This window comes from Cryptococcus neoformans, chromosome 8, assembly GCF_000149245.1.
Source record: "Cryptococcus neoformans var. grubii H99 chromosome 8, complete sequence".
In the NCBI taxonomy this organism is placed as follows: Eukaryota; Fungi; Basidiomycota; class Tremellomycetes; order Tremellales; family Cryptococcaceae; genus Cryptococcus; species Cryptococcus neoformans.
The window spans coordinates 1,259,362-1,282,085 of record NC_026752.1 but is presented as its reverse complement, the minus strand read 5'-3'; the positions used below and the strand labels follow the sequence as shown (position 1 = coordinate 1,282,085).

Here is a 22,724-nt window from a genome sequence, read left to right as displayed (position 1 = left end):
CGACGGTAGACGGGAGGTTTGGGTGAGTCGGGCTATCAAAAATAGGTGTTGCCAAAATGTGTCAAGAGCTGTTTAATATATGAAAACTCCGGTCTTTCCATGCGCCGAGAGGAAACATTCAAGCAGTGTTCGGCGATTCCGAGCTTTAAGTAGCCGATGAGCATATCCGACATGCGTAAGACTTGTACCGAGCCAGATAGGGGTTTGCGAGTTAAACGAGACGTCATACATGTATTAAAGGTCATACATCTCTTATGCCCAACTGGCCCTTGGAATGAAGTAAAAACTGTGCATCTCAACATAGAAAGCCGAATGTCTTACAGATGTATTATGCCTTTTCTTCAATTGGTCCCACGGTGTGTTTCACTTGCAATCGGGATCTGGTCTTCCCGCGGGGAGTGCATACGCGAGCCTTCGATAACGTTCTGATTCGCCCCTCATCTTTGTTGTTCTTTTCTTTTCTCACACCCATCTCGCACCGATGCAGCCAGAAGGCGACAGCCCAGAAATAAAGCGCAAATCTTCCAAGGTTGAGAGAGGCAGAGAAGCCTGCACAGAGTGTCGCCGTCACAAGGTGTGTGTATGCTTGTCGTCAGTCAATATGCCGAGCTAACTCGCCTTATCAAGATCCGATGCAATCCACGACCAGATGACCCGAATCATCTTTATCCATGCTCAAGATGTGAGCGTATGAGTCTGACCTGTGAATTTCAGAAGCACAATCGTGGAAGAAAACGCAAGCATCCGTAAGTCGCGTCTCGTTATCGGACGCAGGACTGATAAACAAAAAAGGATGCCGTTGTTGAATGGCGGTCTAATAGATCAAGGATCGAATGGAGAAGGATCGTCACGAGGAGAATACATATCGACAAGAGACCGGGCACCCCCTCAAAGTTTACCACATTCCTTTGGTGACCCACGATTCCCTTTTATATCGACCGAGCCAGCTGAGCTCATCGGTCCCAAGAAACAGTCAGGGTGGCATGAGAGTGACCATGAAACGTATCACCGGCATGGCCATCAGATGTCTTTGCGGCACATGCTCGGTGAAGAGCCGGATGATGATGGTTCTGTGGATGAGGAGGTATCTCGAGACGAGCTATTGGATGAAGAGGTGGATGGCGAGAGCTCTAGAAAAAGGTCGAGAGTTGCTGTTCAAAAAGGGTCAGACCTTGTGGATGATCCCATAAGGGCTGGATTTGTGACAGAAGAGGAGGGGAGAGCTTTGTTTCATCTGTATGCTGGTCTTTCTGAGGCGGTAACCTGGGCTGACCCTGTTTAGGTACTTGACGCACATGAACACCTCTCTCCCTATGTTAGACCCTAGTTTTCACACGCACAACTATGTCAGAGAGTCGTCCCCTTTTTTGTATACTGCGATTCGTGAGTCAGTTTTACATTGGACAAGATCATGCTGAGACAGCTTAGTCTGCATCATGTCTCGTTATCTTTCCTCTGTATCCCCCAGCGGCCAGACAGTGTCCCCGGAATCAGCTCAATCAGTTCATCAACAAATACTTATTCTCGCTAGAGACCACCTGACTTGGTCATTCGCAGAGGCTGTCGCGGATATCAATACCGTCCGGGCGATGGTCATTCTATCTCTGCATAAAGAGCCAGATGATGATAAAGCCGGATATTATGTCAGCAGAGTGGGTCACCTTTGCTATCTGCAATTCTTGGCTGACAATCTACAGGCCATTTTGATGGGTAAGGAGCTCAACTTGGGTAGAATTCCATCCAAGTCTGAAAGTGATCGGATGACCGATAAAGAATTGCAATGCTTGAGATCAAGGCAACGAGTTTGGTTATGTTTGTTCTTTGTCAACTCCATCTTTAACATGCAGTTCCGACAACCGATGTTGATACTGCAAAGTGATCCTCTCGTGGCTACGGCGTGAGCTTTCCTATAGATCGGCGAGATAATTGCTAACATTCAGCAGCCATCACTGGCTTAAACGAAGCCGTCCTGAAACTCTTCTTCGAGACTCCCAATTAGTCTGTTCGACGGAGTTGCGACGCAAATATTTGCATTATCGCGATTTGCTAGTTGGATCAGGGCCTGATGAACCGACATACAGAAGCGCTCTATCTCTGTCTCTTTTGACAAGGACAATGAATCAAGACTGGGATGTCACTTCTGAAGCTTGGATTAGGGATATCATTGATGGTGAGTCACAATTTGACCGATTTGAAATCATAGCTGACAACGTTGCAGTGGGCGGAACATCGAGTCACGTTAACAAACCTCGTATATGGACGTCTGCTTTACGTCTCAACCTCAACCTTCTCATCGTGAATCAGACACTCCGATTGCCACCCGAAGACCAGCTCGACTTCGGTGCACCTAGCTCAATACCCGCTTTTCACCATTGTTTGAATGCGGCTACCACAGTATTGGTACGGTTTGAAGGACTTGATAGACAACAGTTGACGTTTGCGTCGGATACATTTTTGCATTTTGCTCTGTATGCGGCTACACTTTTGTCTACTGTAAGTTGAAGATGGTTATATCATTAAAAGCTATCGCTTAACTGAACTCCAGCTGTGTCGTGGACAACACCCTTATAAATTCGAAACCGTCGAAATCGAACACTGTCGTCGCCTTATACGCAAAACTGCCGATGCCCTTGAAGGAGCTTCCGCCTATCCCCATGATTCCCCCGCTCTTCACGCATACTACCTTCGACGGCTCGGCCAATACCTCCCTCGACCTCCCCCCCAGAACCTCGGATCCGCTTCATCCTTCACCTCGGGCAGCGATATGCTCAAGCCGGCTAATGGGCAGACGGCCATTGATCCCATACTACAAAACATGAGTTCCGGCACGACGTCGCTTAATACAGCGTTGACCAACGCCTTGGGTAATGAGCTGGATTTCTTGATGGCTGATTTCCCGTGGATGGAGGGATCGGGCATAGAGTGGCTGAATGAGGGGGAGGCCGGTCAAGAACAACCTCAGCAAATGCATATGCCGCATCCACAAGCCGCAGGATTGTCGTATGGGAGAGGACAATTTGGAGCTATGCCAGGCAATGGGGGATTTTGACGTTGTACTTAAAAAAATTTCTTCTCTACTATTCAGGAAGTTGTCTTGTGTAAAACGTAGTACATAGTTGTACGGATATATCCTTGGATTATTGATCTGGCAGCGATAAATTACCATTGGAAAAATTTATTCATATTTTAAGCTGATTACAACGAGGATAACCATAACAACGAACATTAAGGCCTAAACACCTTCTCCGCTGCCTTCAACTGGGGCCATCTCCAATCAGCTTTCCACGCCGTCGCCCCATCCTTACCAAGCACCAACATCTCCTCGTCCTCCCTCCGTTTTGAATTTCTATCACCTTTAACCGCCTTCGCCACCTCATCCCAAAGAATCTTGTTAAATTTGAGAGCCGCCGACGTCTCTTCCGGAGTCATCATCGACAAACGCAATTGATGAATTGCCAGATCGGTACCATGGGATGTTTTGCCATTTGTTCCGTAAGCGACAGGAACAGACTCGATAGCGTACCGGACGGCGGGGAAAGAATACGTTGCTAGGTCTTTGGCCAGAAGCCGGACGGGGAGGTGAACCTGACCGTCTGCGAGAACCTATGAAACGAAAATCAGGAGTCAGTCTGGGTTTGATAGATGATGAACAAAAAGCAAGTTGATTTACACGGCCTAACCGATCGTCGAGTTCGGTAGGAGAAGAGTCCTTCGGGATGGGATGGTAAGATGCCAGGAACTGTTGGGACTGATCGTAAGGATAATATCTCGCGATATGGGGCACCAAATCATCGTATTTCTTGCAGGGATGTACTCCTCGATAGAAAAAGTCCTATAAAAAGTTTAATCATTACTGCTGCGTACTTTGAAAACGTAATCAAGAGGTTGACCTACTTCATCCCTTACGTCCCCCACGACAATACACTGAACACCAGCTTCCCTCAAGCCCTTTGCCAAACCTCCATTTTTCTGGAACTCCATCTCATCCGCCCTTACCCATCCATCATCACCCACTATGCCACGGAAAGTACACAGCTCACCCATATGTTGAACTGCCGCGATAATCTTGTCTGTCGAGAATTTGCTAGTGTCGCGGAGTTCTTCAAGGACATTTGGGATAGAAGGGTCGATACCGACAGTTTCGCAGAAGGCGGTGAACTGGGCGTCACGCGCGGCAGGGATGAGTGGGTCGGCGAGGATCGCGTTAGATTGGAGGTGCGCGGTGATAAAGGGTGCAGGTTTAGGTGCGAGTCTAGCGGCTTGGTGGACCAGTTGGTGGACAACATGACCGCCGCCGCTCAGTCCACTAAGATGGATCTGGTTGGGATCACCACCAAAGGAATCAATATTCTCCTTGACCCACTCAAGACCAAGCCAGCAGTCTTTGAAACCAAAGTTACCAGGAACCTTAGGTGTTTCGCATCCCAAGAAACCCAAGATGGAGACTCGGTGCCCAAGAAGGACTCGAACTTCGTTGTAGTGCTCAGCGGCAAAGAATTGCTGGTTGTAGTTCTGGCCAGAAGTGCTGCCATACTGCAAGAAACCACCATGGATGAAGACTCTCACAGGTAGAAGGGGCCTTTCGCCGGGGGATGAGAGGGGATAATCGGATGGGATGTAGATGTCGGCGAAGAAGGGGTTCTCTGTAGGCTTACCAAGACCTAGACGGTCGCGGATAGAGTTGGTCTGACGGTAGGTCCGTTCGGGCTGGGCGCAGTACTTGCCATCGACTGTGAAGGGCTTTCCAGAGTACTTGTAGCCTCCAGGTAAGGACTGGGGGTCGGTCCATCGAGGAACATCGACACCATAAGGCACATCTGCATGAGTGATTAACATCTGAAACCTAAGGATTAAGGTCTATTAGGACTTACTGAGAAAAACCTGGCAGCCATCCTTCACACGCCCGCCTGTGATTTCCCCATGCTTTGTGATGGTGGATACTCTCTCAGAAGTAGGAAGGGCGAGCTGATCGCCAGTCATGTCATTGGGACCGATGTCTGTCGTAGGGGGAAGGTTAGCAATGGGCATGGTTAATATAGTAGCTTGCGCTCGGATGTATGAGTTTATGAAGTGGGAGGCAAAAGGAAGAAGACTAGAAGGAAGGTCATATATCGCAAATAGCAATCAAGTCCCAAATGGTGACCATCAAGGCAACGAATGAAAACCAGATCGGTCTTCCAAATATGGATACGCCCGAAAAGACACCGATGCCCTAATCACGTCTTGTCAGAGGTGGTCAACAGGCTGTTCTTGATAGAATACCGATCGCAAAGTGTCAAAATAAGGTCATACTTCTCGACTTCGACGTCCGATATATATCGCCGATACGTTGGTGTGAGAACCCGAGACTGGTAGACGGACGTCTCCTGAGGCTGACATTGAACATCTTTTAGATGCGTGGAAACAACTGCTGCTATTATAAACATCGAAATCAGGCCAGAGACTGGTGGAGGTGCTGGCCACGGAGAAATATCCGGGCCAAATTCTACTTTTTTGGGCTGCCCCCTGTGGGGCAACAAACTACGTGCGGTCCGGGATTGGGGGCTTATATCTGTGCTTATCGTGTGTTTCCACGCTAAGAAGCCTTAAGCATCCATCTTGACTACTCAACTCGGCGTCTTCTTGTCCAGCCGCCCAACCATTTACTCTGCAATTCTCTCATCCCATTCCTTCGTTGTTTTCCCTCCTCCGGACCTATTCCGCCATCGATAATCGCTTATCAGCTGATAGGCTTCATCCCCAAGCGTCATGTTTATATAGATTGCGCCCGCCTTCCCCCATTCGCACATGTCGCTTCCCCAGCACAAGTAAACCAGAGCCAGAGTATATCACAACATTCATTATGGGCGCGTCAATAACTGAAAACAAGGTATACTCTATGGGATCCCAAGAGGTGACTGTATCAGACCTCGAGGAACAGGAGAAGATTGGGAGTTTAGAAAGAGTAGAATCTGCGCATTCTCGTGTGCTTGACGACTTAGGAAGGGGTGAAGGGGTCTCTTTTAAGGACTTGCCTATCATCGATGTCAAGCCCGAGGACAACAGAAGAGTTCTTCGGAAGTTGGACAATGTGAGTTATTAGGGCCTTATTGCTAGATGACATGGCTGATAAGAATCTTTGTAGTTATTATTGCCTCTCACCATGATTGCCTACACCTTACAATACATTGACCGAAGTGCTATGAGCTATGCTGCCGTTTTTTCTTTTCGCACAGATCTCGACCTCGTGGGGACCCAATATTCTTGGTTGGGAAGTTGTTTCTTCCTTGGTTACCTGTTCTTTGAATTTCCTGGATCGCAAGTTTCTCCCTTAACCTCACTTCACTTTATATTGCTGACACATGTACAGATACATCCTGCAACGTCTTCCTCTCTCCAAAATCATGGGAACATCAATCGTCATATGGGGCGGTCTCCTGATGTGCTTGGCTGCCCCTCGTTCCTTCGGGGGAGCCGCTGCTATCCGTACTCTGTTAGGCTGCTCCGAAGCCCTCGTTACTCCCGGTTTCGTCCTTCTCATCAGTCGATTCTACAAGCGCGAGGAACAGCCTTTACGAGTCGGTTTGTGGTACTGCTGTAATGGATTAGGATCTTTCATTGGTGCTTTGGTTAGTTTTGGGATGGGACATATTCATGTAGACAACGTTCCCAACTGGGCTTGGATCTTCATCTTCAAGTACGTCCCCCTTCCCCATGCATCACGTAGTGATACGAGATTAAGCTTTGGAGTATAGTGGTGGCATCACCGTCATTTTTGGAACACTCTTTCTCTTTCTCTGCCCTGAAAACCCCCAAACATGCAAGGTACTTAACGCCCATGAGAAACGTGTAGCGTTAGAGCGTGTACGAACCAACAGATCATCCTTGGGCAGCAAAATAATCAAGTGGTACCAAGTCAAGGAAGCACTTTGTCCTTGGATTTGCCCACAAGGGTGGTCGTATTTTTTCATCGTCATGTCTCTCAGTTTACCTAACGGGGGTATTGGCAATTTCCTTCATTTGATTGTGGGCATCTCTTTCTGTTCCTCTTTCCATATTGATTCTAATCATTGAGTATAGCTTCAATCATACGGATACACCTCTTTCCAGACCATCCTTATGGGTCTCCCCCAAGCTGCCATGCAGGTTGTCTTCCCCCTCTCTGGCGCTATCATCGCTCGAAAGGTCCCCAACGCCCGACTCTACGTCCTCATGGCGTACATGCTCCCCAGTTTGGTCGGTGTTATCATCCAGTATAAGACGCGTAACAGCGGTGCTCTTTGTAAGTCCCTTCTTCCGCTCCTCTTGCCGTCAAATAGTTCGTAAATTGATACGTTCAAACTTTCATAGTGTTTGGTTACTACATCCTTGGATAATATGTCGCTTCCCTCGGTATCTGCTTCGCTGCCCCGGGCGCCAATGTCGTCGGATACACCAAACGAGTCGTCGTGGGTGCCATGGTCTTCATTGCCTACGCCCTCGGTAACGTCGCCGGTCAATTTTTCTGGAAATCGACCGAATCCCCACCATACCGTAGTGGAATGCTCGCTTGTATGGTCTGTTTTGCAGCTACGATTCCCATGGGGTTTAGTCTGAGGTATTATTATGTGTACGAGAATAAGAGGAGGGATAGATTGCAAGCGGAAATGGGGGAAGGGGTGGAAACTGATAAGGGGGACTTTTCGGACAGGTCAGATGTGGAGAATTTGTCGTTTAGGTATGCCCTTTAATGGGCGTAATTCGTTTTTTGAACATCAAAAGTTGTTTTCCCAGGTTGTGTTTGACAGTTTTCCTTAGAGGTGTTTTACCTAGATATATGTACTAGTCCGGTATTATGGTTGTAGAACAAGTGTAGTACTCGTAGGCTAATCAGTGACGGTGAACATTGCTCTTCTCTTACTGGAGTCAGTTTTAGACAAATTACCCAGTTTGTGACCTGTTACTTGCTCTTGTAGATGAGAAAGCAGACAATGATAGAGAAGGAGACTCATTCATCCACAGCATTCCTCTATTGAGAGATCTGAACTGATGGCCTGGTAGCCCCACTGCGCTACATAAAAATAAAAATAAAAACATCCATTCGCCTGACCGGATGGATCAGTACTTGTAATCTTGTTATACTTTTTAAGCAAAGCGGAGGTAGCGCACGGTTACCTTTGCCCTCTTTCCTCTACTCCCTCATCTCAGTGACAGTTTTCCAACGTCCACTCAACAAGTCTCTTCAGCTCACTCCATTGTCTTTCCCTCATTTTGGCATCATTCCCAGGCTTGGCTTTGGCGCATGCATCCACGAAAGCTTTCGCATCTGAAGGATCTGGGACAAGGGGATGGGACCTGACGTGAGAGTACCAGCTGTAACGATGTGCTCAAATCAGATGAAATTCTGTCGCAGCGCTTCTTCAAACCAAAGACGTACTATTTGGAGTTCCAGTAATCACCTTAGGAATACTATTATCAGTTCATGTGCGTTATGCGATTTGAAACGCTTCGAAAACCTTACCTTCGCGTCTGTGGAGAGTCGCATGTAATAAATCTGCTGTGGGATCACCTTCATGATCCTGAGCTATCAGGTGGCAACGATTTATATCATCGTTCACAAGATGAAGTGCTACACATGTTTTGTCACATTTCTTTACCCAAGTCAGGTAGGAAATAAGATAGACTGACCAGCTTTGACATATTTATGCACATCTAATCCTTCAATTGACTTCACTAGGTTCCTGTCATACACCACTGAGCCAGGTTCAAGAGGTGGTAATGTCGGTCGAGCGAAAAGGTATGTCACGACAGCTTCCGTTGTTGTGAATGCCATATTGGTTGTAATAAGTTGATATGCTGACTTAAGAACAAATAATGCTTGAGGAGTCCGTACCGGCTCTTAACAATGCAGACATAAGAAAGATGCAAAATCAGATCCTACTCGTTTCTTCGCGCCAATGTTAATTGGACGTTTTGACAGTCTTCTCAAGCCTTCTTCTGATGATCGGTGAGAAGAAATCCCTTTCGGAAATGACCGAATATACGTGGCGGAAACTTGTGACGTAATATCAAATGATTTTGAGCATGCCTAACAGAGATCTATAAAAGCCCCGGTTAATAGGCTGGCAGTTGGTTTATTGCCCTTGCCGCTCCTGCGTCTTCGGACTGTCCGTCCTCCGGAGTGCTGCGTGGGCGGCGGCTAATCAGCATCTCCATTTGCAACTGCACTTCATGTTGCTTCGATTCTGCAATTGCAACAGCATTCCTCAAACAGCTGCTGTACCGTTCACTTACAGCTCTACCATCTTATAAACAAAAGCGCATCTGATAATGTCAGCTGGTCAGACATATTACGAGTTCTACCGAGGATCCAGGCATGTCCAGTTCCCCTATAACTTATCCCTCATATTACTGTATTGGGACTAATTATTTCCTGTTGGATCATACAGTATCGGGACGGCTCTTACGGATGCGCTTGATGAATTGATCACACAGGGCGATATTCCACCCCAGCTGGCTATGCGGGTGCTTCAACAAGTTCGTCCTCAATGTGTTTTGTCCCTCAATGTTCGGCGCATTGACTGAAACGGTTTTCCATTAGTTTGACAAATCCCTGACTGAATGCCTTCAAAAAGGCGTTAAGAACAAGACCACTATCAAGGGCCATCTTTCAACTTATAGATTATGTGATGATGTGTGGACATTCGTTGTAAAGGATCCTCAATTTAAAATGGAAGGCGTTGGCGCCGGGTAAGTGTTCAACTTGCCTCTCTCCCCCTTTTTTCAACACGCCAAATATCTGAAGGCATTCATGCTCATATTTTGTAAATTTAGATCTGAAATGGTCACCGGATCCAAGATCAAGATAGTGGCGTGCAAGAGCGGCGATGCAGCAGATGGCAAGAAAGCCGGAGGTGCAAGAGAATAATAATGGTCGAGGGGTTGAGGGACCGAGGGTCGTGAGGTTTTGTCGTAGGGCACGAAGGATCTATGGGAAAGCAGAGATGGCTGTATTGCTTGTGCACAATTTGATTTGTATGTATCATTAGATATCAGAAGCCAGGACAACTGCAACTTCTGATCATTGCGATACATTATTTTGCTTCGATTCTTCAGTCAGTCATTTGATTCTTTTGTTGATTTTTTATGTTAGCTACCATTCCGACGGACGCCGCCGACATCTAAACAGCCCAACACTCAAAAGGCTCATATTGATTTGATGGTGGTTGATTTTTCTTGGAAGAGTTCCAAAGGCGATGCGGGCAAGTCAAAAATGGGAGTCACGACCTTCCAGACAAACTCAAGAATATACGCCCCCAAATTTAGGTAGGCGTAGAATACCTAACGACTTCAATTAGCCTTTCCGAGCCCGAAAAAAGTACAATTTTGATAATTTTGCTCACCATAGGAATGACACCCATGAATATATTCCCAATCACACCTCGTCTCTTGATCGTATCCCAAAGCTCCGTCTCTACAATCTCCCTTGCCTTGGCGATCTTGAAAGGTCCTGTAAGCCTGTAGAACGTGGGAAACGCTGCTCCGAAACTACCGCCAAAATTCAACTGTCAGTTCTTCCGTCTTACCAAGTAGAAAAGTTAATCAATTCACCAGTATACAAACAAGACAAACAACCCGTATTCCCACCATAACCTCAACAGCCCCGGAGCGGAACCAATATCTTTTGCTAGGGTTGACATGTAGGTAGAATAATCGACGCCGTATTGGATACGCGAAGTGGGCGAGTGGAGGAGATGATATGTCTCTGGTGAGACAGGGATTGGGATACGTTTTTCAGTGAGAAGTGTAAAGAGCTGGGCTTGCATTTCTGCTATGGGCGGGATAGCACCTGCAGTGGTATTGGGTAAATGTTCAACCTTTTTTTTACTACGTTTGGAAGAGGAAGGATTATAACGCACCGACACCAGGTCTAACAAATCCGATAAACGCGATGCTTAGATCTTTCGTACTGGTGATCCCTCTGATTTCGCAATCCTCGGGACCTCGTGGATAGCCTTCACCCAACCAACTCCAATCCTGTCTATATCCAGTACACAATATCACCAAATCGGGTTTACACTCGTCTTTCCACGCGGTCTCTTTTCTCCTATGTTCAGGCGGGGCCGGAAAGATCGCCCTCCCTTCAGAGTCAAACCCGTGTGGGAAGGGGACGATGTCAATTTTGGGATCACCAGGCGGTGGGGGAGGGTCGATATAGTGCGCGATCCAGCGATGGATAGGGGAAAGGGAGTAAAACGGTCGATTGATAAATTGAACCGCTTTCGCAGATTTATTGAGAAAGACGTATGCGCGTCCTTGTCTGTCAGGGGGAAGCTCCCCAGCCCACTGGTTACACCCGGCCATAGTACCTGTGAGTACCCATAAAACACGTTTAATGACTAGGTCGGAGATGAACCATCTGATATGAGATGCTGCCACCCAGGGATGAACATAAGCAGTCTCAAAGAGCTATTGTTGTGAAGTTAGTGTACTGTATGTAGGTCTCTTGAAAAAAGATGGAAAGACTCGCGTTTGTTATAAGACCATCAATGGGAAGTTTTCCGTCAAATGTAGTGCCCAATATGCGGAAATTGTTGAGTACCTTAGGAAAGGACAAAAATCCAGTTCGGACACCTAACCATACCCTCTTTGCAGGTGCCATGATTGCTTCGTACCCTACATCCATCCCAGTCTCCCCACATCCCAATACTAGCACTTTCTTGTCCTTCAACTGGTCGCGAGACTTGTAGGCGGAAGAATGGATCCATTTTGGTGGATCAGGGATACAAGGCGTCGAGTTGAGCCCAGGGATAAGGGGGATGTTGGGAGTGACGTGTAGACCGGTGGTGATAAGGACCCTTTTGGCAAGGATGATGAGGGGATCACCTTGGGGGAGCCCGTTATCATTGAGTGGCTGGATAATGGCCCGATGTTTATAGAGATCTTTACTATCTGATGAAGCGTACTCCAGGGAAACCAGCTTGATGGATGTACGTATCAGATGCCTCAAGTCAAAGTGGTCGACGTAACGGTTGAGATACTCCACAAAGTTGGGCAACGAAGGGTGATCAGGAGAGTCCAGAGAGTATCGGAAGTCGGAGAAACAAGTTAACTGCTTTGAGCTTACCAGCTCGGCATTTTGATAGCCTCTCCATCTAGATACGACGAAGAGTCCATCAGTTGAAGTATCTCGCAAGGATAGAAGCATACCTGAAAGTTCCCCCAATCTCAGGCTCCATCTCTATGAGCAACGGTTCCTCGCCCTCGGACCACGCTTCACCATACTCGACAGTATACTTAAGGGAGACGATGCCTGCCGGACCGCCTCCTACAACGAGGGTGGATATTTGCCGAGGCAAGGTCATGGGAATATTGAAATATTGGATGAGAATATCTATCCTTTAACGACTAAAGACGGCTGAAGGGCCCATGATCTCTATGACCGTCGGTTCTCTTTCGCGCTAAGGTTAATTAATAACCGGCGGAGGTAACAGGGGCGAAGTCCGTGTATACAGAAAGTTATGACGTGTCTCCATCGACTATTTACCCCGAGATTTATACGAAGAGCGATCGATGATGGGACGGACGGTCTGAAGACGGTAAACTAAGTGGAGTCGTTGGTTGTGGTGATCTTCTGTTTTGGTGCATGCAGTATGCATACTTTTTCTTCACACGTCATATATAGACGCCATTTCAAGTCCTCGATGATGGCAATAATGTATATAAGATGTACGAAAACGGAAGTTGGAAATCGCATTCTGACTTTTTCAGAGACTTAACTTCTTCCCAACAAGTGACAGCATCACTCTATCATGTCAATCACTCAGCGGTCTGCGTTCATAACGGGCTGCTCTTCACCTAGAGGAATAGCAGCCCAGGTAGCGGCTGCCTTGGCTAGTAAAGGATACCTTGTATTCGCTTCGGCCAAGACCTCTGAAAGTTTGGGACATCTTCAAGGCAAGTGCGAGGCGAGTTTCTGGCTAGTTTCTTCGCGGCAAGAGTTCCTTGACTGACGACATGCCATCGTGAAAAGCCAATGGTCCTCGATGTCACCGATGAGCAAAACGTTGCACAAGTAGTAAAGTCTGTTTCCGAGAGAACGGGTGGCCGCCTTGATGTCCTCGTTGACACTGTACGTTTGTTTAAGCTGTCACAGAAGTCCTCAAATTTACCGTGGTCCATTCCCTTTTCCGGCTTTTTAACATACTAGGCAGGCATTGATACCCTTTGCCCCCTTCTTGACACTTCCCTCCGTGCTCTGCGGGAGGTCCTGGAAACCAACACCATAGGCGCTCTCGCTCTTATCCAAGGCTTTGCCCCTCTCCTTGTCAAAGCCGCCAACGAGCCTGTCCCTGGTACAAATCAGGTTCGCCAAAGCGTCATCGTCAACATAGGTAGTCTATCCAAGGCCGGTTTTACTTGGAAGGGTGGGTATAGTATGAGCAAAGCGGCTTTGGAGTGTATGACAGAGGTTTTAAGGTCGGAGATGAAACCCTTGGGTGTGCAGGTCATCAATTGCCATATCGGTGCGCAAATCAAACTTTCCCTAGCAAGACAATCCTCCACGATAAACAGTACACTAATTGATTCATTGTGTCGCTCATATAGGAACCGTCAACACGGATATGTACTTTAACCAAAAGATATTCGACACCAAATCCCCAAACCCAACGCCCTATTATCCCAACTTCTCAACGATCGCCGACAACATGACGAAAGACTCTCAAAAGGCTGAAAGTATCATCATGAAAGCCGATACCGCTGGACAAGATATCGCAAAAGTCATTGACAAGGTAGACCCTCCAGGATTTATCAGAGCGGGCAGTTACGGTGCGCTCTTTGATTGGGCTGCGGCGATCTTTGATTTTATTGGGTTGAAGAATTGGTTTTGGGGCAGACAGTTTTATACTCATCTGGTGCCAAAGCCGGACCCAAAAAAAAGTGTTTGAATTGTTTTTGGCTGAATGTGAATGGGCAGGTTTTGCCAAAAGTTGATATTTCTGTGGCAATTAGTGTATACCAAAGAAAAAAACTGCTCTCGCTACTGTCGCAAGACACAGGTACATCATTTATTCTGGCTCGTGGTTGTCAACATGATGATTGTCCGAGCCATAAGATTTCATGCAAGCCATATCATATCTAGACAATTTTGATTCTGAACCAATCATCGCTTTTTCTCGTCCACTACTACTTTCCCATGTATAGTCCTTACAAAAACAAAACGAAAAACTATTTTAAACCGTGTTTCTCAACCCGCTTCCGGCCAAACCTACTTGGCTCAACCCATCAACCACGCAGACTGTCCCCTTGTACTCTGGCAAGTACTTGGCGCCAGAGTATGCGCTTTCCTCATATGGTGAGCCCTCGTAAATGGGAGTGTGGGTGGCAGCGCAAATATTGAATGGTGTGTTTTGGTCGTAGGCGATTTCGTGAGCGTCTCGGGGGTTACGCTGGCCTCGTGAGATAACAGCACGAGCCTGATGAGTCATTGTCAATGTACTACTCCGTTATATAACACTCCAAACCAAAGCTAAACCTACTTGAGTAAGGACAGCCTGTCCAGGCTGTGTCTCGATCAACCTCCTAGCAAACACGGCAGCAGTGGCAGTATTACCCGCATCAGAGAACACCTTCATCGCGCTTCGCAATGCTAGCTGGATATGTTGGGTAGCAAGTTCGCAATGAGTAAAGTAAGCGGCAAGCTCAAGGTTTCGAACGACGTTTTCGGGATCTTGGACGGCAATACGTCGTCGTTCAACTTCCATAGTGAGGCCAATGACGTATTCTCGACAAGAGGTGACAAGCTCCTTGATCTGTTATCCGTGGTATTAGTACACCGCGTACAGCGGTCATCGCCCAAGGGTAAACTCACCTCCTCAGCATCTTCCTCGGATTCAACAACTAACAGCAAAAGTTTTGACAATACACTCTTGAACGCTGCAAGCGCCTCAACAAATTTACCCCTAGCAAAGTACTTGTTGGCATCGGCCACCTCGGTCGCCTTCAATTCGTTGTAGTTGAGAGGAACGGCAGGCAGGGCGTCGCGAAGTTCAGCGGTTTCAGGATTTCGGCGAACGTTGAGTCGAAGAGGAGGGAGAGACGCATTGGCGGGGACATAAACATGAGAGTGTTGATAGGCTTGGAGGAATAAAGGCTTAAGGGGTTCAAAGTTAACAACACCGACTTGCTTATTGAGCAACTAAGTAAAAAAAATATATTAGCTCATTATTTCATCGTCCTGCAAGTAGATCAATCCACTCACAAGCATGGCGGATTCGAAAGCACCGGCAGCAGCATGATCAATAGCCAATGCAGAGTTATTTTGCCAAATCTCATCCTCGCTCGCACCAGGCTCGACACCCTGACTCAAATCCGCCTCGGCCAAAACGTCTTCACCGTCAAACTCTTCCTCTTCGACATCAGGCACTTCGACGTTAGCATCAAGATCCCATCCTTCATCCTCATCAGCAGCTTCCTCCTCTCCTTCGTCTTCCTCAACAGGAACATCCGCCGCCCAAGCATCCAGTTGTTCTCCACTCTCTTCACCGCCGAGCAAAGCGTCGACACCACCGTTAGCGAGTGCCCGGTCAAAAAAGCTCTCACCAAGGTCCTTGAGAGGCCAGTTGGAGTCAGATTGAGAGAGGATGATGGGAGGGGGCGCGAGGGAAGAGTGACCAGAGTTCTGAGGAGGAGGAGGCAGATCATCCTCGGTGAAACCGGCTTCATCAAGAATCTCCAAGGCAAGGTCGTCAAGACCGTTGGTTTTGGCAGTGTAGTAAGCGAGGGGATACTGGCCAGTTTCGCGAAGCACCGCGACACGGGATCGGACGTCACCGAGATACAATGAGTTTTGGAACCTAGACATGTTGTCGCCTCGTTTGCCAGCGATGACTTGCATCATATTAAGCTTCTGGGTGTTGCCAGTGATCAAGTAGAGGAAGGAGAGCTTGTCAAAGTTCCTAGTCTTCTGATATGCGGTCTCGACAATCTGTAATGTATTAGTACGGCGCGATATGTAATGCAAAGCCAACACTCACTTGATGGTTGCCCTGCTGCAACGCTGCGGCACCCAACCTCTCCCAGACATCATGCCTGTCAACAGCCCTAGCCATCTCCAACGCAACCGCCAAGTTACCACATTCAATAGCAAGGTCGAACCTCGTCTGCTCATCTTGCACAAAGTGGAGGGCGATCTCGGGATATCCCTTCTTCTGAAGATAACCAATGATACTCTGACCAACAAGGTTGCTGTTTCGAATGATATGCAAGACTTCGTCATAGTTCTTGCGGGTAAGAGCAAGCTTGAATCGGTATTCGGCAGGATCGATGTTAATAGCCTGCGGCTTGGCCGAACGATCAAGACAATGAACGACAGAACCCTTCACTCGAGTGAGATACACAGGCTGTTCGAGAGTCTTGATGATACCGTTATCACCTTGAGGAAGAGCGTACTTGATGTGGTTTAAAGTGGTGTAGATGAGCACGCCGCTGTCGTCCCATGCGGCAGACTTGATCCGAATCGTCTCGTGGATAAGAGCGCTTTGAGAAAGAGACTTGTTGGCAATTGTGATTGTGTGCTTGCTCAAGAGGGCGACCATGTTACCATCGGTGCTCCATACAATGTACTTAACAGGAGGGGTATTGATTTCGGCAACAATCTTTTGCTGCTGAATGTCGAAAAGGACCACAGAAGAAGGAGTAGCGAGCAAAAGGGAGGCCGTACCTCCGTAAAATATCTCGGAGGTTTGGACAGGGCACTTGATAGTCTTGGTGATAGAGTTGGAAAGATCTTTGATTTCAATGTTCTGGGCACCCTTGTCGAGGACCGCGAACCTGTTCCTTGCCACGAAGAGCGCACAGAACCCTGTACCCTTCTTACCGTCTGAAGGCACATCCCTGCCATCCTGAGCAGTAGGCGCCGTAGACTTCGGCAGGGTGATGAGTTCATAGATGCCATTATCAGAAGGAGATGTCACGATAACAGCTCGCTCAGCCGGGTTGTAGCTGAGAGTTCGAGGAGGAATGTACTGGGAGCCAAACTTACGGACAGAGCAGATGCCTTGGCTGTTACCGCTGGAAATGTCGGCCATGCGAACGACTTTGTCTTTGATGTAGAAGAGTTGATTACCAGACAAGGAGAAGGGAGGACGCTCTCGTTCAAGCTTAAAAACTATCAGACCATTGTCGTGGCCAGCAGCAAACAAGTTGAGCTCAGGGTGGGCAGTCAACACCCAAAACCTATCATGTTCTCGCCTAAAGGTCTGGACGGCTGTTCTCTTGGTCATATCCCAAGCCCTGATAGTCTTGTCCTCACTCGCACTCAGAATTAACTCGTGCTTGGGGTGGAACATAGTCATAGAGACATTGTTGAAATGACCTCTGCAGCTGTCCACTTCCCAGGCTTTGGTTTCGGACATACGCCAAAGCTTGACTTGGCGGTCGTCACCACAGGAGACGATGAGAGGAAGGGTAGGATGGAAAGAAGCCCAGTTGACACCTCGGTCGTGACCCTCCAGGACATACTTGACTACTGCATCGGTGTTACCAAACAAGTCAGCTTGACCCTGACTGGCACGAGCGATTTGTTCTTCGGCAGACATGGGAGCTTGAGAAGCTTGGTTTTTCTTGCGAAGACCGGAGATGTCCCACACACGAACGGTAAGGTCCATAGAGGCGGAGATGACGAGATCGTCCCACGGGTGAAATTGTGCGCACATAATGTAGTGGTTGTGACCGGTAAGGATAGCAATACAAGTCCTAGATTGCCAGTTCCAAATTCTGATAGTCTGGTCGTCGGAGGCAGAGATGATCCAAGGGTATTCGCGATGGAAGAAAACGGTTCGGACATAGTCGAGATCTACCACTCGTCAACGTCGCATCCACAGAACTGTTCAAGTCACTTACGGCCTGTCAGAGTAAAGAGGCATTTTCTTTGTTTGTAGTTCCACACCTTGATCTTGTAGTCATCACCTCCGGAACAGAAGATGGGTTGGGTGGGGTGGAAACAGATACCTCGAACGGGGCCTAAACATATGTCAATTCTGACATTGAATTCTCCCATGAAACCACTTACCATCATGCTCATCATATCGGTCCACTAAAGTACCCATTTGGTAGTTCCATAACTGGATTGTTCCGTTATGCAAGGACGCCGCAAGCAAGGGCTGCTTTGGGTCTATACGAGATGTCAGCGCGGGACCATGCTGCGTGCTCCTCTGTACTTCTTCAGACGTACGGAAGGCGATGCCCTTAACTCTTGGGGATTTGCTTTCAAACTATACAAATGTGAGCTCCAATCTAATCTAGGATCTCAGCTGTATGACTGACCTTTGTGAGCATCTGCATCTTGCCCCGAGTATCTCAATCCTTCTTGGTCGTTCTCCAATAGTGTTGCGAGTCAGAAGAAGTGGGAAATCGGAGTGGATTGGTGTGGACGGCCTGTTATGCTCCGTGCTGTTGATTGATTTACGGTTTTGAGATAAGTTCAGAGAATATAGAGTTTACGGGACGTTGGGGTTAATCTGTCTGTTGTCGGACGTGACGTGGTGGGCGAAGGATGAGCGCGCAAAGTGCCACATAGCTTATCTCCGACATTCTCCGATCACACCCAGTGGGTCTCTTCAACTATTATTAGTCGTGCTGCGTCCGTCCGCACACACGCATTTATTACTGCATGCTGCATTGTTTGCGGGAATCATGTATTCTCAGTCATGACAAAACTCTGCAAGCGGTTAGATAGTCTACAATTGCACAAGCGGACGGATCAATAAGGACATGCAATAAAATCACGTTCATTCACAATTGTTATGCGCTACAGCTCATCTTTGGTCCCCTTCCCTTTTTTATGCCCATGGCCATGCGAGTAATCCTCTACCTTTTTTCCATCTTTTTCCAAATCCCTCTTGATCTGCTCCGCATGCTTCCTCACCAAACTCTCCGCTGCCTGTCTCGCGCTTGCTGCCCGGGCCTTAGCATCTTCAACATACTCTCCAGCAGTTTCCGGGGTAGGTGTAGCTCCGAGGAGAGAGGACGCTGAGCGGGTAGCGGAGTGAATGGAGGAGGAAGCTTCTCCTTGCAAAGATAAGAGGATGGAGGAGCCAGTTGCGAGAGCCTCGGCGGCAGTGGAAGAACCGACAGAAACGAGGGATGAGAGGTAGCTAGATGCGGAAGAAGCCAGAGGCTCTTGGGTTGAGACTGCACCAAGAGCTTCTTGGATCTGGGCAGCAAGCCGGGAAGCTTGCTCAGCCACGGCCTCAGCAGCATCGATGACACCCTCGTTGGCAGCATTATAAACAGACTCGGCGTACTCCCCGGGCGTCTCGGGGGTAGGGGTACCTCCAGCAGCCTTGACCATACTCCTAGTCGCATCGTGTATATTGCTACCCGCAACATCATAAACTGACGCGGCACCCTGCTTGACGACACCAGCGATAGACTCAAGATACTCCTGTGCAGATTCGGGGGAAGGCGTAGCTCCAGCAGCGCTAAGAGCAGACCGGGTAGCAGAGTGAACGGAAGAGGATGCATAGGTAGCGACGGACGCCGCCGATTCGCTGATCACAGAAGCAATTGAAGCGGCAGAGTCGGTCGCGGCGTGATATGCAGACTCAATGTGTTCGGCGGGAGATTCGGGAGAGGGTGTGCCACCGACAGCGCTCACAGCAATTCGAGAGGCATCATGCGCGGCAGAGCTCGCAGCCGCAATCACAGACTCGACACTCTCACCCAAAGACTCGGGAGTGGGAGCGGCGCCGAGGGCGAGGGAAACCGATCCAGCGGCATCATGGACAACAGCAGAAGCGGCACCAGCAAGAGACTGAAGACCCTCTTGAGCGGCAGAGTAAACGCTCTGAATGTGCTCCTTGGGAGATTCAGGAGAAGGGGTAGCGCCGACAACCTTGGAAACTGACTTAGTCACCTCGTGAAGGTTCGAGCGAGCTGCAGAGATGACAGAGTTGGCAGCAACACTAGCGGCGCTGTAAACGCTCTCAGCGTGCTCTCTAGGAGAATCGGGGGTAGGATTACCACCGGCTGCCTTGATGACTGTTCGAGTGGCATCGTGGACATTGGAGCTAGCGACAGAAAGGATAGAGTCGACGCTGGATTTAGCTTGTTCGACGATACCGGCGGTGGTGGTTTCACCGGAAGCAGCACTCAAAGCGCTCATCACTTGTTCTTTGCCCTTGCCGATAATACCAGCGGCCCCGGCAACACCCGCAGCGGCAGCACCGGCCTCGCCTGCCACAGGGAGGATGCTGACCTTTCCAGACTCATGCTTCTTCTCTTTCTTCTCCTCCTCTTCCTTCTTAGAGGCCTTAACAGCTTCCCTGGCTTCGATACGGTCAAAAGCAGTCCTCTTAAGTACTCCGATTCGAGTTCGGAAAGCCTCGTGGATGTCATCAAGCTCGACACGAAGTTCGGCGAAAGGTTTGGCCAGGGCGGGATCTTCGGGGATCTTGGCGTATTTTTCCTTCCAGCCGTCGGCGACTTTACGGACCTCGTGGTACTTGTCCCAGTCCTTGACAGTGGTTTTGTCAGAAGAGGACATCTGCTATGTGTTAATTTTACGACACAGCGAGTAGTATGGGCGCTCACCTTGGCCGCCAAGGCTTGGTAGTCATTACCCAAAATCGCATCTAACTTGTCAGATTGGTTCTTTACAATAGGCTTTCTCTCATCATAAACCCTCCCTTTCAGCAAATCCAGCCTCTTCTGAATCTTTTCCACCGTCTTCCTGACCCTATTGTCAGACGTGTCGCTGGACATCTTGACTTGATCCTTGGTCAAGCTGGTGGATTGGGTGTAGAGCTTGTCGAGACCCTTGAGGACGTATTCAATCTCCCGATCAATCTCAGAACGCACGTTTGTGGCAAATTGAGGGAGCTTGTGGTTGAGCACATCCCTCTGGAGGTCTTGGATCTGGAAAAAGAAAGCATAGTTTAGCATGAGTCTACAACGTGATCAAGGAGTATGTCATTCAATTCACCTCTTTCTTCACCTGAGCTTCACCTTTCTTGCCCTCTTCGTTAACCTTGGCCTTCAGGTCCTTGACAGAGCGGTCAAGCTCTTTACGGTCGAAAGGTTTCTCTCTAGCTTCTTCTTTCACCTCTTCGGGTTCAGACTTAGCCTTGACCTTGGGCTCAGCCTTGGCCTCACTCTTTACAACCTTGGTCTTTTCCCTGGCCTCTTCGCGCTTTGACTTTTCAGCGTCGCCAAAATAATCATCCATCCCCCCCCTGGATTCGGCAGCAGTCAAACCGGTCACAGGCAACCAGTCGGCCAACATGCCCAATAGAGACTTCGGTTTTTCAGGAGCCTGGGGGAAGACCGCCTGATACACTGGCTGGACGTAAGAGGTGTGGATGTGCTTGTGGTAGAGGGCATAATAGGGAGCGAGGAAAGCCGAAGCCTTTTTGACGTAAGGGCCGACGTGAGGCTCGAGGTAGACTCGGTATTGTGCGCAGGCGTGGCTTTGAGCAAATGTCAGCAATCAATAAATGAAACTTAACTACTCACACTTTGAAAAGCTTCCAAGTCTTGCTGACGTACTGCGCGCCAATCTCTAAAGCTCTGACAGCCCTAGGGCCGAGAACCTGGGTGGCAATTCTCTTAGCCTCCACACTTGCTCGAAGGGCATGGGGCTTGCTCCACTGGTAAGCCTGGTTCCCCTTCTCAGATGAGATCGTGTAGCCCTTGCGCGCATATCTACCAGCATGTCCAGTAAAGGGGTGGCTCGCAGCACACCTGTAAAACTTTATCATGTAGTCTCTAGTCTGGTTGGCGTAGACATTGGCCTTGGCTACGTACGGTGACGCAAAGGCAGAGATGCGGGCAGTGTAAGGGTCGGCAAAGGTATGATACTTGGCCCTGAAATAGGGGACGTGAGGCTGAATAAAGGTGAGATAAAACCTCCTCACGCCTCGACGGATTCGATTGACAACAGGCTTGATTGGTCCGTTCCAGGCCTTGACGCCTATTTGCTTGGCCTGACGAGAAGTAGGTTCAACATAGTCTATATAAGGAGCAGAGGTGGTGATCTTGGTGTGTAAATTGCCAAGGATAGGATAGATGTAAGGCTGGAGTACCTCGCGATGATAAACATTGGCCGGATAGCAGAGGATAGGATGTGACTGGTGTTCGGGGTAGCCAAGGGGAGAGAGAACATATCTGTTCAAACCAGATGGAGGGCCAGGAGGAGGACATAAGACTGTTGAGGCAAGCGAGAGGATGATGAGGAAAGGGATGGTGCCGATAAACGAGAAGAACCCCCGAGGGTATCTCTTTGCCGTAGTCACGGTCTTTTTTGGCAGCGTCTGTCGCAACAGTTAGTCAAAATCAGTGTTCTCATACGACACGCGACCAACCTTTGCAACCGCAGCGGTCTTGTTCGCAGCCGCAGAAACTTTTTGGTTTACATTCTGGATAGAGGTGGATCTCGGTGTTGTGGGACCGTCCTTCTGTCTCATCAGCTAGACCCTTCTGGCTCTCAGCGATACTTACGTAGAACTTGGGAGTGGATGGAGCACTGAGGTTCGGTTGACTGGTCTTGCGAGTGGTGGGCGGAGTGCCCGAGGACACTCGCTTTCCAAGGGGAGATGGCTCTGATGCCTTGGGCTTGCTCTTTGACATTACCTGTTATTTTGGAGATCGAAGATAGACGGGAAGTGTCAAAAGATGTCACGAACGAAATGTTGATGCTCCAGCTTTCCGTCGTAACGTCATCACTTATATGAGGGATGAAATACATTCCGAGCATGATTTTCTCC

The 22,724-nt window shown here is 48.6% G+C and overlaps 10 protein-coding genes; 4 read left to right on the top strand and 6 right to left on the bottom strand.

Moving 5' to 3' along the window:
• CNAG_03562 (D-amino-acid oxidase) overlaps positions 1-130 on the bottom strand; it is a 1,832-nt gene extending 1,702 nt beyond the window's left edge. The window contains exon 1 of the mRNA XM_012195948.1: positions 1-130. This exon is cut by the window's left edge and continues 49 nt beyond it. The gene's annotated coding sequence lies outside the window, so the exon portion shown is untranslated.
• Positions 131-356: 226 nt separating this feature from the next.
• CNAG_03561 (hypothetical protein) lies at positions 357-3,575 on the top strand. XM_012195612.1 has 9 exons: positions 357-574; positions 628-746; positions 793-1,236; positions 1,283-1,383; positions 1,429-1,652; positions 1,698-1,897; positions 1,944-2,170; positions 2,219-2,493; positions 2,546-3,575. Exons 1-9 carry the CDS (start codon positions 482-484, stop codon positions 3,047-3,049), a joined length of 2,187 nt encoding a protein of 728 aa, XP_012051002.1. The 5' UTR covers positions 357-481; the 3' UTR covers positions 3,050-3,575.
• Positions 3,094-5,405, bottom strand: CNAG_03560 (hypothetical protein). The gene is made up of 4 exons (XM_012195947.1): positions 4,872-5,405; positions 3,895-4,817; positions 3,671-3,832; positions 3,094-3,603 (listed from the first exon to the last, which is right to left on the bottom strand). The coding sequence occupies exons 1-4, from the start codon at positions 5,026-5,028 to the stop codon at positions 3,226-3,228; spliced, it is 1,620 nt and encodes a 539-aa protein (XP_012051337.1). The 5' UTR covers positions 5,029-5,405; the 3' UTR covers positions 3,094-3,225.
• Positions 5,406-5,525: 120 nt separating this feature from the next.
• Positions 5,526-7,980, top strand: CNAG_03559 (allantoate permease). Its single transcript, XM_012195946.1, has 6 exons — positions 5,526-6,070; positions 6,125-6,297; positions 6,350-6,676; positions 6,735-7,005; positions 7,060-7,261; positions 7,330-7,980. Exons 1-6 carry the CDS (start codon positions 5,843-5,845, stop codon positions 7,353-7,355), a joined length of 1,227 nt encoding a protein of 408 aa, XP_012051336.1. The 5' UTR covers positions 5,526-5,842; the 3' UTR covers positions 7,356-7,980.
• On the bottom strand, positions 7,628-8,994 carry CNAG_03558 (hypothetical protein). XM_012195611.1 has 5 exons: positions 8,647-8,994; positions 8,480-8,587; positions 8,396-8,417; positions 7,927-8,331; positions 7,628-7,869 (listed from the first exon to the last, which is right to left on the bottom strand). Exons 1-4 carry the CDS (start codon positions 8,789-8,791, stop codon positions 8,163-8,165), a joined length of 444 nt encoding a protein of 147 aa, XP_012051001.1. The 5' UTR covers positions 8,792-8,994; the 3' UTR covers positions 7,628-7,869; positions 7,927-8,162.
• A 118-nt stretch (positions 8,995-9,112) lies between these two features.
• On the top strand, positions 9,113-11,971 carry CNAG_03557 (transcription initiation factor TFIIA small subunit). XM_012195945.1 has 9 exons: positions 9,113-9,332; positions 9,408-9,495; positions 9,560-9,708; positions 9,793-10,284; positions 10,367-10,525; positions 10,585-10,822; positions 10,887-11,329; positions 11,402-11,551; positions 11,614-11,971. The coding sequence occupies exons 1-4, from the start codon at positions 9,289-9,291 to the stop codon at positions 9,884-9,886; spliced, it is 375 nt and encodes a 124-aa protein (XP_012051335.1). The 5' UTR covers positions 9,113-9,288; the 3' UTR covers positions 9,887-10,284; positions 10,367-10,525; positions 10,585-10,822; positions 10,887-11,329; positions 11,402-11,551; positions 11,614-11,971.
• CNAG_03556 (dimethylaniline monooxygenase) lies at positions 9,725-12,386 on the bottom strand. XM_012195610.1 has 6 exons: positions 12,169-12,386; positions 11,489-12,113; positions 10,878-11,427; positions 10,570-10,807; positions 10,362-10,506; positions 9,725-10,299 (listed from the first exon to the last, which is right to left on the bottom strand). Exons 1-6 carry the CDS (start codon positions 12,321-12,323, stop codon positions 10,165-10,167), a joined length of 1,848 nt encoding a protein of 615 aa, XP_012051000.1. The 5' UTR covers positions 12,324-12,386; the 3' UTR covers positions 9,725-10,164.
• A 234-nt stretch (positions 12,387-12,620) lies between these two features.
• Positions 12,621-14,168, top strand: CNAG_03555 (acylglycerone-phosphate reductase). XM_012195609.1 has 5 exons: positions 12,621-12,676; positions 12,730-12,926; positions 12,992-13,090; positions 13,169-13,484; positions 13,567-14,168. Exons 2-5 carry the CDS (start codon positions 12,771-12,773, stop codon positions 13,905-13,907), a joined length of 912 nt encoding a protein of 303 aa, XP_012050999.1. The 5' UTR covers positions 12,621-12,676; positions 12,730-12,770; the 3' UTR covers positions 13,908-14,168.
• On the bottom strand, positions 14,021-18,473 carry CNAG_03554 (coatomer protein complex, subunit alpha (xenin)). XM_012195944.1 has 9 exons: positions 18,286-18,473; positions 18,194-18,233; positions 18,032-18,133; positions 17,863-17,982; positions 15,996-17,815; positions 15,221-15,946; positions 14,831-15,157; positions 14,499-14,771; positions 14,021-14,435 (listed from the first exon to the last, which is right to left on the bottom strand). Exons 1-9 carry the CDS (start codon positions 18,301-18,303, stop codon positions 14,193-14,195), a joined length of 3,669 nt encoding a protein of 1,222 aa, XP_012051334.1. The 5' UTR covers positions 18,304-18,473; the 3' UTR covers positions 14,021-14,192.
• A 249-nt stretch (positions 18,474-18,722) lies between these two features.
• On the bottom strand, positions 18,723-22,722 carry CNAG_03553 (hypothetical protein). XM_012195608.1 has 6 exons: positions 22,459-22,722; positions 22,323-22,412; positions 21,475-22,271; positions 20,945-21,428; positions 20,554-20,877; positions 18,723-20,506 (listed from the first exon to the last, which is right to left on the bottom strand). The coding sequence occupies exons 1-6, from the start codon at positions 22,585-22,587 to the stop codon at positions 18,770-18,772; spliced, it is 3,561 nt and encodes a 1,186-aa protein (XP_012050998.1). The 5' UTR covers positions 22,588-22,722; the 3' UTR covers positions 18,723-18,769.
• Positions 22,723-22,724: the final 2 nt, after the last annotated feature.

Bases quoted from the DNA above. Each gene is read 5' to 3' on its own strand.
- CNAG_03561 (XM_012195612.1), top strand. From the start codon at position 482: ATGCAGCCAGAAGGCGACAGCCCAGAAATAAAGCGCAAATCTTCCAAG. The intron at 747-792 runs GTAAGTCGCGTC...TAAACAAAAAAG, and splicing joins GGAAGAAAACGCAAGCATCC to GATGCCGTTGTTGAATGGCG. The intron at 1,384-1,428 runs GTGAGTCAGTTT...GAGACAGCTTAG, and splicing joins TTTTTTGTATACTGCGATTC to TCTGCATCATGTCTCGTTAT.
- CNAG_03560 (XM_012195947.1), bottom strand. From the start codon at position 5,028: ATGCCCATTGCTAACCTTCCCCCTACGACAGACATCGGTCCCAATGAC. The intron at 3,833-3,894 runs GTAGGTCAACCT...AACTTTTTATAG, and splicing joins TGGGGGACGTAAGGGATGAA to GACTTTTTCTATCGAGGAGT. The intron at 3,604-3,670 runs GTAAATCAACTT...TTCGTTTCATAG, and splicing joins TCGACGATCGGTTAGGCCGT to GTTCTCGCAGACGGTCAGGT.
- CNAG_03559 (XM_012195946.1), top strand. From the start codon at position 5,843: ATGGGCGCGTCAATAACTGAAAACAAGGTATACTCTATGGGATCCCAA. The intron at 6,071-6,124 runs GTGAGTTATTAG...GAATCTTTGTAG, and splicing joins TTCTTCGGAAGTTGGACAAT to TTATTATTGCCTCTCACCAT. The intron at 7,262-7,329 runs GTAAGTCCCTTC...AAACTTTCATAG, and splicing joins GCGTAACAGCGGTGCTCTTT to TGTTTGGTTACTACATCCTT.
- CNAG_03558 (XM_012195611.1), bottom strand. From the start codon at position 8,791: ATGGCATTCACAACAACGGAAGCTGTCGTGACATACCTTTTCGCTCGA. The intron at 8,588-8,646 runs GTCAGTCTATCT...AAACATGTGTAG, and splicing joins GCATAAATATGTCAAAGCTG to CACTTCATCTTGTGAACGAT. The intron at 8,332-8,395 runs GTACGTCTTTGG...ACATCGTTACAG, and splicing joins GATTACTGGAACTCCAAATA to CTGGTACTCTCACGTCAGGT.
- CNAG_03557 (XM_012195945.1), top strand. From the start codon at position 9,289: ATGTCAGCTGGTCAGACATATTACGAGTTCTACCGAGGATCCAG. The intron at 9,333-9,407 runs GCATGTCCAGTT...TGGATCATACAG, and splicing joins GAGTTCTACCGAGGATCCAG to TATCGGGACGGCTCTTACGG. The intron at 9,709-9,792 runs GTAAGTGTTCAA...TTGTAAATTTAG, and splicing joins ATGGAAGGCGTTGGCGCCGG to ATCTGAAATGGTCACCGGAT.
- CNAG_03556 (XM_012195610.1), bottom strand. From the start codon at position 12,323: ATGACCTTGCCTCGGCAAATATCCACCCTCGTTGTAGGAGGCGGTCCG. The intron at 10,507-10,569 runs GTGAATTGATTA...TTTTGGCGGTAG, and splicing joins TTTGTCTTGTTTGTATACTG to TTTCGGAGCAGCGTTTCCCA. The intron at 10,300-10,361 runs GTGAGCAAAATT...TGAAGTCGTTAG, and splicing joins TCATGGGTGTCATTCCTATG to GTATTCTACGCCTACCTAAA.
- CNAG_03555 (XM_012195609.1), top strand. From the start codon at position 12,771: ATGTCAATCACTCAGCGGTCTGCGTTCATAACGGGCTGCTCTTCACCT. The intron at 13,091-13,168 runs GTACGTTTGTTT...TTAACATACTAG, and splicing joins TTGATGTCCTCGTTGACACT to GCAGGCATTGATACCCTTTG. The intron at 13,485-13,566 runs GTGCGCAAATCA...TCGCTCATATAG, and splicing joins GGTCATCAATTGCCATATCG to GAACCGTCAACACGGATATG.
- CNAG_03554 (XM_012195944.1), bottom strand. The intron at 18,134-18,193 runs GTACGTCTGAAG...CATCTCGTATAG, and splicing joins AGTTAAGGGCATCGCCTTCC to ACCCAAAGCAGCCCTTGCTT. The intron at 15,158-15,220 runs GTGAGTGGATTG...TTTTTTACTTAG, and splicing joins CTTTCGAATCCGCCATGCTT to TTGCTCAATAAGCAAGTCGG.
- CNAG_03553 (XM_012195608.1), bottom strand. From the start codon at position 22,587: ATGTCAAAGAGCAAGCCCAAGGCATCAGAGCCATCTCCCCTTGGAAAG. The intron at 22,272-22,322 runs GTTGGTCGCGTG...CTGTTGCGACAG, and splicing joins AGACCGCTGCGGTTGCAAAG to ACGCTGCCAAAAAAGACCGT. The intron at 20,878-20,944 runs GTGAATTGAATG...TTCTTTTTCCAG, and splicing joins AAGCTCAGGTGAAGAAAGAG to ATCCAAGACCTCCAGAGGGA.